This window comes from Candoia aspera, chromosome 1 (assembly GCF_035149785.1).
Source record: "Candoia aspera isolate rCanAsp1 chromosome 1, rCanAsp1.hap2, whole genome shotgun sequence".
NCBI lineage: Eukaryota > Metazoa > Chordata > Lepidosauria > Squamata > Boidae > Candoia > Candoia aspera.
In genome coordinates, this window is record NC_086153.1 from 244,037,788 (window position 1) to 244,051,179 (window position 13,392).

At 41.4% G+C, this 13,392-nt stretch overlaps 1 protein-coding gene across 2 annotated transcripts in view; it reads right to left on the minus strand.

The window, feature by feature from the left end:
- The window catches only part of TMEM86A (transmembrane protein 86A), a 32,015-nt gene extending 21,526 nt beyond the window's left edge, over positions 1 to 10,489 (minus strand). For both annotated transcript variants that reach the window (XR_010066864.1, XM_063289370.1), the window contains exon 1: positions 10,226 to 10,489. Coding sequence is in view for 1 of the 2 variants with exons in the window: in XM_063289370.1 (XP_063145440.1) it covers positions 10,226 to 10,246 (21 nt within the window). In the remaining variant the exon portion in view is untranslated. The remainder of the gene's footprint in view (positions 1 to 10,225) is intronic.
- Between the last annotated feature and the right edge of the window lie 2,903 nt (positions 10,490 to 13,392).

A 13,392-nucleotide genomic window follows, 5' to 3' on the forward strand; every position in this document is an offset into this window, starting at 1 on the left:
AGAGAGAGTGACTGGCCCAAGGGCACCCAGCTGGCTTTCATGCCTAACCAGAGTGTACTGTACTCATATTTATAAACTATTTATAAAATAGTTTTATAAGTAGTTTTAAAATAACAACTCATTCTGTGCAAATATATAGTTTAATGTATCTACCCAAATTTTAATGTAATTTTAGTGAACTACCTTCTATTTCATATCAACCCAAAAGCTTTAACAAGCAGCTTCCACAAGCAGCTTCTCTGTTTAGCTCTGAAACAGCAATTTGCAGTATCTTAACAGTTAAGATTCTGGACTGTGAATGACTAATGAGGAAAGGGATCTTAGGGTCCTAGTAGACCACTCAGTGAAAACACCAATGCAATTCATAGCAACTGTAGGAAGGGCAAATGTTAAGAATTACTAGGAAGGGAATACAAAAATTCCAAGCAAGAAGACATTTGTAGATACTAATATTTGTTTATCCAACCATCAAAAAAATTACTGGTAAAAAGGTGCAATCAAAATGATTTTTAAAAACTTAACTTCCCCATGTGGAAGTTCTAAAGTAATTGGGATAGTTTACAAAAAATAATAAGTAACTATTTAAGTGGGAATAGAATCAACATATGTAACACAGTCCTATGGATATTAACTCATACATAATTAAACAGGTCAACTTGATGGTAAGTATAAAACCGCAATCATCCAGAATGTGAAGAAAGTGAAATAAAACGTTATCTCTCTCTCCCTCTCAGAATATTCAAAGTTATCCAAATGAAATGGGCACTTGATTCACAAAAGACAAAAAGAAAATACGGAAATTAAAATAGTTGATTTACCTAATTTATCATATTTATAAAATGTTAATCTAATTATTATATTGAACTGAAACTGAAAACAATGAATTTCCACCATTTAACTCAATAATCAATTGATTGAGGGGGAAATAATTACTTTGTAAAGTTCATTTCCAAAGCCTGTAACAACCAATAGTAACTTAGATGACTTTAAAATGGGATCACTGGAGTTCTAGACACATCCTCCAGGTATTCCAGAGGCTACAGTATCCAGAATTTCCATTCAAAACAACCAAGCATACCCTCTGCTCAGAGCTTATATAACCCAATGTTATTGCTGTGGCTAGCCTGGGGAATAATTTTCTCCACTGAATACTTTCCAGATATGCTGAGCTTCAATTCCTATTATTCCTAGCCAACCTGCAGGTTGGGCATGATGGGAATTACATTTGATATTGCCCTTAATATTCTTCCTTTTTAAGATGAGGAATTAAGACACTGGGGACTTGATAAAGTTGTCCAGGAAGGCAGAAGGAACACTTTTTGCATACAAGTCTTTGTAGACAAAGCATCACTAAGAAGGAAATGGAACACACAGATGTCTTGTAGGGCTAAACAAGAGGGATTCTTCTTCCTTTGCTATTCACAAGGGAGTAAACAAGGGCATTTCATTAGGCTGCCTGGTAATTTTTTTCCAAGAAAATTTAGTTTCCCGATACTTGGCCATATGGGAAGCTGAATGAAAAGAAGAATAGCGTGCCACATGGGATGCTATTTCTCAGAATAGGACAGAAGATCCTTGTGAGTTTCTCCTTACTAGGCAGTCATTTAGTCCATTTTTTTCTGTCCTGCATCTTCAAAAAAGCCAACAAAAACAAATAGAACATTTCAGCTGGAAGGCTACCTCTCTCCCTATGATCTAGTAAGGATGTTCCCAGTAAAGATTTACAAGACACTTTCAAAGATATTTCCTTGATTGCTTAACAGCAAGAAGGAAACAAAATGTGAGACTCAGGAGTCTGGGGATAATTGGCACTTGATGCTAACCCAGTATAAGTTAAGAAAAAAACTGCTGTGGGGAAAAATGTAATTCAAAAGTTATCAATATAACATTTCAATCCACATGCAATGACAAATCCCTCAGCTTCTCCCATCTCCCATTGACTTGGTTCATACATCATACTGATTGAAAGGTGGTTTGGTTCTGGCTTGGCATGTGATCCTAGCCACTGCACTTTGTAATCCATGATTTATGATTTAACATAGTGTGCGAACCAGGGCAAAATTATTTCACCTCCACAATACTATCAGCCATTTACCACCACTGATCAATACAGTAGTGAAGCTTGGCACAAGAGAGGCAGAGAAAAGTGGTACTGATTCACTTGGGGCTCTCCTACTGGCAACCTATTACTCTAACGCAGTGTTTCTCAACCTTGGCAACTTTAAGATGTGTGGACTTCCACTCCCAGAATTCTCCAGCCAGCATGCATAAAAATGGTTAAAAATGTCCATGCTCACTTTTCAAAGCATCCTCTCAGAGTTAAGATGTGATATGGTTAGATTTTTTTTTAAAACAACATTAACAGATACTGTAGTTTGGGAGTATATATTTTAGTCACAGCTAAGCATATAGGGAAAGGGTCAATGTAATGTTTGCCTATCCTAAACACACTCAGGCTCACAAGCAATAGCTTGAATCAAATCTGGTTTATTTAAGAATAGTGTGCAAGTACAAAGAAAGCTGAGAATGAGCAGAAGCGTGCCAAATACAAACTAAAAACCCTCGGTGCGAATGTAAGCCCTCCCCCCGTACAACCGTTTCAAGTTCCCCACCCCAGGTGCCCCTAACGAGTTCAGCTGATCAACGGGTAAAAAGACCTTGAATACCAATGATAACCCAAACACATTCCATCCCCAAGAAAACAGACAGCCTGGTACAAGGTCTCCCAGCAGCTCCCTCCCAACTGGAATGCGCGTCAGCACCATGGCAGGCGAAACGTTACGATGTAAAACAATCATTGCAACGGTGAACATGACATACCGCCCCCCACAAAAGAAAGCAAAGAAAAGTTAATAATGGTGAAAGGCACAGTCAAGCCGCAGGCTTGGAAGGATAAGCAAGGTGAAAGCGGCAAACTAAATCAGGAGCATTGACGTGTCGAGCAGGCACCCACTCGGGGTGGGGGAAGTGCTTCCAGCGAACTAGGTATTGCAGGGAGTTGCGAAGCTTGCGTGGGTTGATGACCTCTTTGATTTCAAAATGATGTTGGCCATCAGTCATGACTGGCGGAGGTGGAGGAGGCTGGGGATGCCAGTGAGCGGAGGATTGGGCCGGTTTGAGCAAGCTGCAATGGAAAACGGTGCAAACGTCGTAAATTGTGAGGTAGCTCTAGTTTGACAGTAACAGGATTGATAAGAGCCACAATGGGGAATGGCCCGATGAACTTAGGGGCAAGCTTCTTGGAAGGCTGAGGGGATTTGATGAACTTTGTGGAGAGGTAAACCAGATCCCCAACCTGAAAGGAGTGCTGGGGAGAACGGCGCTTATCAGCATGACGTTTGTAGGAAGCCTGGGCATCGTCCAGAGCCTGCCAAATGATCGGCCAGGAGTCAGCCAGCTGTGCAGCCCAATCATAGACGGAGCAGGGGTGAGACGGGGGTTGAGGTAATTCAGGAATGGGAACAAAGTCCTGGCCGAAAACAACCTGAAAAGGGGTTTGCCCAGTGCTCTGGTGAACGGAGTTGTTGTAGGCAACTTCTGCAAAGGGCAGAAGTTCGACCCAATTGTCCTGATGGTAGTTGGTGTAGGAGCGAAGAAATTGCTCCAGGGTGGAGTTAAGAATCTCAGTAGATCCGTCCGTCTCTGGATGCGACGCCGTTGACAATGCCTGTTCGATGCCAATGAGTTTTTAAAAAGCCCACCAAAATTGGGAGGTAAACTGTGTCCTGCGGTCGGTCACCAAACGGGAGGGGCAGCCGTGGAGACGGTAGATGTGGCATAGAAAGAGGCGAGCCAGCTGCTGGGCAGACGGCAAGGAGGCGCATGGAATAAAATGAGCTTGTTTGGAGAAAAAGTCCTTGACCACCCAAATGACAGTTTTCTTTTGACTGGGGGGGAGGTCAACGATAAAATCCATAGAGATCTCAGCCCAGGGGCAAGATGGGTTAGCAACAGGTTGGAGAAGACCTAGTCCTGAAATGGGTGATTGACTCTTAAAGAGGTAAATAAAGATCTTGTATTCCTATACTGAAAGGTAATGCAGCTCTTCAGACCACCACCACAATCTCTTCCACTATAAACAGAACAAGAGGAGATTACTCACTCATGAAGAGCTGAGATTGATACTGTTAGGTAGTGTAAAATAATGGCTAAAAGAGATGGAAACACCTTGATTTAAAGTTGAGACTTGTTAAGTAAAGACAGTTTTATTCCAGCAGGTGGAGGGATGACTGTTTAATGGCCAGATGGGGCTTTGGGAAGGAACAGAGGTAGAGCATCTGCTCTTCACACAGAAGATCCTGGATTCAGACCATGGTATCTCTGCTTTAAAGGATCTGATAGTAGGTAATTTACTATGACTTCTGCCTGAGGTTCTGGAGAGCTAAAAAACTTCTTTGTAGGTCATGCTCTATGGAGAAGTTATTGCAGGGCCGCAACTGGGGGGGGGGGGCAACCGGAGCATATGCCCCGGGCGCCATGCTGGTGGGGTGCCAAAATGAGCACTGGGGGGGTGCCAAAATGAGTGCGGAATCCATGTTTGCCCTGGGTGACATAGACCCTAGTTGCAGCCCTGAGTTATTGCTTTGTGCTGGCAGGCACATTTGGAATTTTAGCAGCAGGCTGTGGGCATTTTCACCAAATGGCTACCATGCAGCGGCATGGCCAGCGATGGAACATTCATTTACCAGAAGGCCAACTGATGAAATTACTGCCTGACACCTCCTCTAACCCTCAACCCCCGGATGCTGTTGACCACCCCAAGCCAACCTTTCCTGTTTTCTTTCTATTCCTGAGCTGAGTAGGTCAGCACACTTCCAGACGAAGTCCAAGGTTACAACCATCCACAATTGCTATTTTCTAAGAACTTTCCCATTCTTGAAAATCACCTAGTGTGGGGAGCTTGTACTGTGTTTGCACTATGCAAGCTTCCTTTTGTATGTTTATAATTAAAACAATTCATTTTAATGTTAATGTTAAAGTTAATTTGAATTTTATTGTTATACTTAAGTGGGGCAAGAAGCTTGGTAGGCAGTACACTACCACCACATTGCCAACTTCAATCATAAGCTAATAACAGCATAAGGAGGATGAGGGCTTCCGTCGTTCCATTATTTCTTGGCTTCCACCTCAATCTATTCTATTTGTCTACCTTACAAGACTGTGTTAATGCTTGTGAGATATGCGTGGAATACTAAGGAGCAATGTTGTTAAGCACAGTTGATCCATTCAACTGGAATAAATCACCCAAAGCATATGGTAGTAAAGTTTAGGAATGAGACTAACCCAACCCCCTTGCCCTGGGATGACATACCTTGCATGAGGAACACTTCCAGCAAATACCTCTCCAGCTTTTGTCTGAAATAGCTCAATGGAGGATATTCTAGCTGTGCTTACGAAGCATGTTTCCTCACTAAGCTCTTTTCATAAGAACCAAGAGTGGTGTTTGCAATATTTCTAATGTATTTGTTTGAAATATGGTGATTTTTCTGAGTTTCTAAACATTTTAAAACATTTTTTTAAATGTTATGTTATAGTAATGCCATCATAATTATGTCCGTGCATATCATGTCAATCTCAACTTATGGTGATTACATGGACAAGTCTAGGCAGTTTTCCTGGCAACATTTTTCAAACGTGGTTTAGATTAGATTTTTTTTTAATCTCTCCTTTATTTTATAAATAACTCAAGGCGGCGAACATATCTAATACTCCCTCCTCCTCCTATTTTCCCCACAACAACTCCTCTGTGAAGTGAGTTGAGCTGAGAGAGAGTGACGGGCCCAAGGTCATCCAGCCGGCTTTCATGCCTCAGGCGGGACTAGAACTCTCAGTCGCCTAGTTTCTAGCCCGTTGCCTTCAGCGCTAGACCAAACTGGGTATTACCTTCTTCCTAGAACTGAGAGTGTGTTACTGGCCCAAAATCACCCAGTTGACTTCTGTGCCTAAGGCAGGACTAGATTCCTATGCCTGCACATTACCCATTAGATCAAACTGGCTCTCTCATAGTTATGTACTTGTTGCAAAAAACAGGATGCTGATGGGGAATCTCTAAATTTTTCCAGCCTTGCAAGATAACCAGTATTAGGATCTTCATTTGAAGCGGGAGAAGAGAGCGATGCATGACTCTCCTGTGGAGTAGGCCAGTGTTTCTTATCTAGTTTCCTGACATGTTGCCTTAAAAAAACAAGAAGAAATGTACTGTGTGGAGGAGAGGGTAGTATTTACTGTAGTAGCAAAGCCATGTATTAAGGACTGGGGGAAGAGTCCTGATATATGAAAGTATAATGTTATGCAAGGCTGTCCTTTCTTTTACCTTCTGAATGAAGCTCTTCTTTCTCCCCTAGAGCAGCCATTGTTGTAAAACAACTCGGCATGTGGCTACTCAGAAATAATGTCTTCCCATGTATCGGAAAGAATTTTGTTGTGACTTTGTTACCTAGAGAACAGAGCCTAGGGGTGGGCTGCAAGCTACATTAAGCAGCATTACATAACTGAAGGAAGCTAAGAAAAGTATTTGATTATTTGATGTGGCAGAGACCTTTGTAGACTAAGAGGTAGGGAGCTGACTAGCATATAACCGACAGCAAACAACTGACTCTTCCTCACATAGATTTATAGCTCTCTTCTCTCCCCCAAATCCTTGGTTCTCTCCCCCAAATCTTTTGGTTCATTAATTATATTAGGAGAGCCTGTTCGGTGTAGTGGTGAAGGCACCAGGCTAGAAACCAGGAGACCGTGAGTTCTAGCCCTGCCTTAGGCACAAAGCCAGCTGGGTGACTTTGGGCCAGTCACTCTCTCTCTCTGAGAAACAGGCAATGGCAAACCACCTCCTAAAAACCTTGTCAAGAAAACGGCAGGGATCAGTCCAGGCAGTTGCCAGAAGTCAAAAACTGACCCAAAGGCACACACACACACCATTATATTAGACACTGCTGTTGTTGTTTTTTAAAGAAACTTTATTATATTTTCAGAATAAAGATACAACATGAAAAAATAGAAGAAGATTGAAAGGAAACTAAAGGAAAAAGGAAAAAAACTAAGAAGTGCAGAAACATATAGAAAAAGATACCCCAAAAAAATTACTTCTGACTCGTCACAGCAAAGATATACATAAAAAGTACATCAATCTCTTACTCCAATTTTAATTATAATAAACATTATTTCTAAAGTCCCTTTCAACTTAATCAAAATTCAAAACTATAACTTCATTTTTTTCAATTACAAAGAAAAAAAAACCCAAAAGCAATTCTCTACCAAAGAAAAATGTTATACTAAATATTATCACACATTTCTATAATCAGTTTTGCCTTCTCTGACAAATCTATTTAATTTTATCTTATTATACCCTTAATACTATCATCCATCACTATACATAAAATATATAGAATAGGTTTCTTTCTTAGCCTCTCCAGATAAGTCTGAGAAAGATTCTAGTCGGAAACCCTGGAAATCTACTGCCAGTCAATGTAGACAATACTCAGTTAGACAGATCAAGATATAATGGTGGGGTCCCTATTCTACACTATGAGACCCTTCTCCTGACAAATAATAAAAGAAAAACATACAGTGATGTCGTACATTCAGATTGCAGTAATGCAATCCCCTGGGGAAATTTTTATGTGAGAGAAAACTAGCTTTTGCTGTTTTGCAGTTCTTATCAGTACTCAAGGACAAATAGGGACAAGTTTGTTTCATTATGGGAGGAAAAATTATGCAAAATAAGCAGGCTCACTAGGTCTCAGGCCCGTAACCTATTTGACACCCCAAAGATCAGCCTTTGAACTTACAAAATAATGTGTTGAAAAGAGAATCTTTTACATGTGTTCCTCCTAGCTTCCGGTCTCCTCAACTGCAATTAACTGTTATAATTAGAAAAATGATTGTAGGAATTGAACTTCAGCTTGTTTTAGATGGGGTTACACACTCCTTGAAAGAGCAGGTTCACAGTTCTGGAAAGCTATTTGGTCGCTGAATTCCCAGACAGTATCTCTACTGTTGCATAACTTGGTCAGCCTTTGTAACTGTTCCTCATCATCTTGGCCACTGCAGTATGTGGTACCTGGGACTGCCCTTGAACAGCATCCAGAAGCTACAGTTGATACAATATGAGGCAGCTAGGTTGCTAACAGCTACAAGGACTTATGGGGCCTGTACTGAAAAATCTGCACTGTTTGCCAATTGAATATCAGGCATATTTTATGTGCTGATGTTAATCTTTAATGCCTTAAATTGCTTAGGGACTAAGATAATTTCTCTCCTGTTACACACCAACCCTGTCCAGCTGTTAGATCTGCAGAAGCATCTCTTCTGAAGATACCTCTGCTACCACAGGCCCATCTTTCTGGCATGAGGGCTTCTCCTTCATTGCTTGCAAGCTATAGAATGGAGGTTTTTGGCTTTTAGATCCCATGAAAGTGAAAAGGTGAAAGGTCCCCTGTGCAAGCACCAAGTCATGTCTGACCCTTTGGGGGGATGCTGCTTTTGCAACATTTTCTTGGCAGACTATAGCAGGGTGGTTTGCCATTGCCTTCCCCAGTTGTCACCTTCCCCAGCAAGCTGGGTACTCATTTTACCAACCTCAGAAGGATGGAAGGCCGAGACGACCTGAGCCGGCTACCTGAGATCCAGCTTCCCCTGGGATCGAACTTGGGTCGTGGGGAGAGTTTCGGTTGCAATACTGCCGCCTACCACTCTGCGCCACACGAGGCGCATATCTCAGTATTTCGTGATAAATTAATGAATTTAGATAACCCATAAAGACACCTTTCTTTCACCAAGCTTTCAACTGTTAATTGGCATTAATATTAATTATAGTGTTAATTTATGTTTTTAACTTTTTAGATTCTGCTTGTGTGTGCCTTTGTTTCAATTTTGTTAGCTATCACAAGCAATCACTAGAGCAGACAAACAAGGTATAAATAAGTTAATCCCAATCAAATCATGATACAGGGAACTTTTTAAAAGCCATTAATCACAAATTATTATATTATTGCTGTTAGATCATGACCTGTACAGTTGTAGTATCATTTGGAATTCTCCACCCCATTCTGAGATAAAGGTGAACAAACTGTGCATTGCATATTCACACTGATAGAAAGGGCATGCACTTATTGTTCTCTTCCTCCAGGAAGTCTGGAAAAGATTTCCTAAGGAAAGTCTACATTATCCTTCTAATAGTTCTGCAAAAGAGAACCTAAGGAGCTTCATGGCTGACCACAGAACTAAATTCAAGTCTCCTTTGCAAACTGTAAAACTCACAAATCTTTGTTTTCCCTGTCCTTCTAGATCCATGCTACTACACCAGCTGGCAAGTATTTTCCTTCAGCACATGTATCTATTACAGCTGACACAACCTAAATTTAAATCTGCTTAATTTCCATTATCTGCCCAGATAAGAGCAATTGTTTACCTTTTTTGCTCTCCCTTGTTTTTATTTTTGCCAATCTAATGAGGTGCGGGGTGCGGGGTGCGGGGGGCGGGGGGGGGGGACAAGGGGAAGTAAAAATAGAACTTAGGCTGTTGTTGCTGATTTCTCTCACTGGGGTTACCCAATCTTTAGCGCGGCAACATCAACCCCAGATCGGGAATCCACAGTGCGTATGGCCCGCGTTCTACACATAGGCCAGCCTCAGAGCAGACGCAACGTGTCGACAAGCAACACCGCCAAACATTAGCGCAGTTCTTGAGAATTCTCCTCCGAAGCCAGGGCGTGGGGAAACATTAAAGGAAGATTAATTCTAGAACCTCTTTCCTCCTCCGCTCCCCCCTTAACAACTTCCCTCTTTCGCCTAGCCGTAACCGGCGAGACCCATCAACAAAGTCACGCTTTCTTGTCACATGTTTAATGTTTTCATCCGATCGAGTTTCGTTTGCTTTAGGGGGGAAGGGCTAAGAAAAGCAACATTTGGCACCCCACATTTTCTTCCCAACAAAGTGGGCTGGGGTGGGGGGAGGACAGAAAGAAGGAACAAGAGGTGGAAACAGAATGAGTACACTGTGAATGGAACCCCCCCCCCCCGCGTCTAGTTAACAGCAAACATGTTGGAGCCAGGCTTATTGCCGCATAGTGACTCTATGTATTGTTATCTATCAAAAGAAGAATCCTGCGGGGATCATAAGGTCGCCTTGCAGATACAGCAGCTCCTTTCCCTCTGATGTTTCTATCTGATTTTTTTATGATTTTTATTTTTGCCAAAACAAGACAAAGACAACTGACTAAACTCACCACAGTCACCGGGGACACCATGTTTGCTGAGGAGGCTTCTGTCTGTAGTTCTTGGCGTTTGTTTCTATAGCTCGATCTAACTGCGGGTTTCAGCTATTGCTTTTAATAAGATCGGAGATCATCTATTTTTCTCAATGCCGTTTGTTTTCTCTGTTCTTTTTAAAGAAAGCCGTGACGTCACAATATTCGGAGCAAATGTGCGGAGGAAAGAGAGCTGGGGGCGGTCCTTCAGCTAATACGTCTCCGCCCCTCTCTCGTCCTACGAAGGACCTCACTCGCTGATGAGTAGAGCCGTCCCAATGCGTATTGTAAGGGAAACAGGAGGTTGTCGGAACGTAAGAACTGCTTTCCCCTAAAAGCAGATGTTGATCTTTTCTCAACAAACCTATATAATTGCGTCGATCGCCAGTTTCTATTTCTTTTCTGCGGTTCCAAATATTTTCAGTGACAGCGCTTGCCCATTTAAAAAGGTGGTTAGCTGTCACTGTGGCCCACTAGAAATACAACGTAAAACCACCGTTGTCTTTATCAGAGCCAACCGAAGAGCAAAAATAAATAAATAATGCAGGCTGCAGCATTTTTCACTTGAAAATATACTGGAAGTTATACAGTACTCCATGGAGACTGCAGAGAATAGTAGTTACTAAGGTTGCAGTCCAATACCTGTTTATCTTGAAGTAATCCCACTGCAAGACACTGGGACATACTACTAAGTAGACACCCATAGCAAGGCTGTGTAACTTTAGGCAGGCAGACACACTGGCTATTGAGTGATGCACCTGGGCTAGTTTCCCAAAGCGAGTGGGGCAACAGTGAAAAAATAACATGCAACTAATATTAATCAAAAATTAACATGTGACTAAATAGTAAACATTGAAAGTAAGGATGCCTTTGCATTAAGTACATGGATATAAACCTACAGTTTCCTTAGGAAGAGCATAGAAATAGCATTCATGATATTTATTTTTTTTCTCTATCTTCTTCCATCACACACACACACACACACACACACACGGAAAGCAGGGATTTACATCTGGAGCGTTAGAAGGGAGGTAAGGCCACTCTAGTCCACCCTTCACCCAGTGATTTCCACCACCACTCCAATGATCATCAAGCTGCAAGTCCTAGGTACTGAGAAAGGTAGAAGGTTGCTACTAGCATAGCCAAACCTTCCATTATCTTATTATTATTTGTTTATTATTTAGATTATTATTAGTTTATCCATTGTTTGTCAGCCAATCCACCATTGAAAAAGTCACAAATCTACCACAAACAGGATCCAATTTGCAATCCAACCAACATAAAAACAGAGCAATTTCCGCTATCCAACAGGAAAAAGAAGTGGAGAAAGAACCGCTGAGTCTACCTTGATGGTTCTCTCTCTCTAAAATACACATTCCATCCCCCCACACACACACACAAAAATTTTTTTTCAGGATAATGGAAACAAGATAGAAGATAAATACACATAGAAAAGGGAAAAAAGATATAGGCCAGGTCAAGAAGCAGGAAAAAAATTGGGTACAGTAGTATAGAGGTCAGGCACAGTGAAGGCAGTGACTGGAACAGAAAGAAAGGAAATGGGCACAGCTTAGGACAGGGAAGCAGGTGTGTGCATTGGAGATAAGCAGGTGGAAAGTTGGGCAGAAGTAGGGGGTTTGGAGACAAATTTGAAAGAGTCTCCAAGGCCACATATTGCCCTTTCAGAATGCTCACAAGCACTCACAGGTTGCACACCTCTGATTTATAGGACCAAACTGTAAATGCTGATCTATGGGAGTTCATCTGCATTATTGATCCTGTTTGCACAAAACTCAGAACTGGGTCACAGGGAGGGTGTGAACTCTATAATCTAGCTAACCCAGACAATTAATCTCAAGGGAGTTAGTCTTAGCCCCAAACAACTCTGAGTTCTAATCAAAGAGAAGGACTCCACAACTCTGCATTCATTTGGAGCTAAAGAAACCATTCCTATCAGCTACATCATCTAAACATTTAATGAGAGGAGTGTATTAACCACCCTATTAATCATCTATGATTGAGACATCCTAAAAAGATGCTGCTAAAATGGGGCCACTTGAGCTATCCTTTCTCTGTACCCATTTTGTTTTCATCTTTCTACCCACTGCTACATGGATGAAAGGGGAGCAAAAACCTTGGAAGTTCAGTTTCCCAGGCACATTTGTAGCACCTGGGAAAATTAATAATGTGGCTGATGGATGACTTCAGCCATTTATGATCATGCACTGCCTGTGCATAGAGATGGCTAAATTGCCTTTGGGATGGGATGACTTGATTGGCCATATTGCGCAAAGACAACCATTCAGTGTCAAAGGAAATCCTATTATAAGCTAGATAGTGTACAAAGAAATAATAGTTTGGCTCAGTATGTTTATATCACCATTTATTCAAACATATGGGAGATTTAAATGCTCAGTAATGGCTTCACTCCTGATCTAGTGATTGATAGGATTAGAACTAGACAAAGGGCCCGGATCCCCTTGGGCAAAATAGGCCCCCTTCTATTGAAGCTGGTAGCATTCCCAATATAGCAATAGAAAACTATGACTGCACAATACTGTAGTTTGACCTTTATTCTTATTGTGGATGGGAAAAGGAAGAGAACAAAGTTCCTATTACTAAGCTCCTTTGACATCCTCTTATTTTACATGGAACTCAGAAAGGTTTCTCCCAACTTGGTGCCCTTCAAGAAGACAGTCAAGACCCACCTGTCTCAAAACCAGAGCTGAGGTATTAAATTAAGAATCGTAACCTAGTTTAGCTATATAACCCAGAAGAAAACTCTGATGTTACTGTAGATGAGGTAAAGCAATTATCTGGGAGTGGCAAAATAAGTACATATTAGATATTTTACTCACAGTGATTTGCAAAGGAGGTGTCTATAGAGCCATTTACATATTTGCTAGCAGAGCGCTAGGTGTATTGCCTCTTCACTGGTACTGTCAGCTTGAGTAAGTATCGGATGCATAACTAAAATGGTAAAACAACTGGATCAGTACTTAAATGTTTGTCCTGCTTACCTGAACCTGAAAACATCAAGACAGATGCTATGCAATGTGAACTGTTGTGAATTCAGTACATGCTATATTTGCACACAATTCAGTCTATGGATATTATCTCCATCAAAGAAATCCTTCCCTTGATCT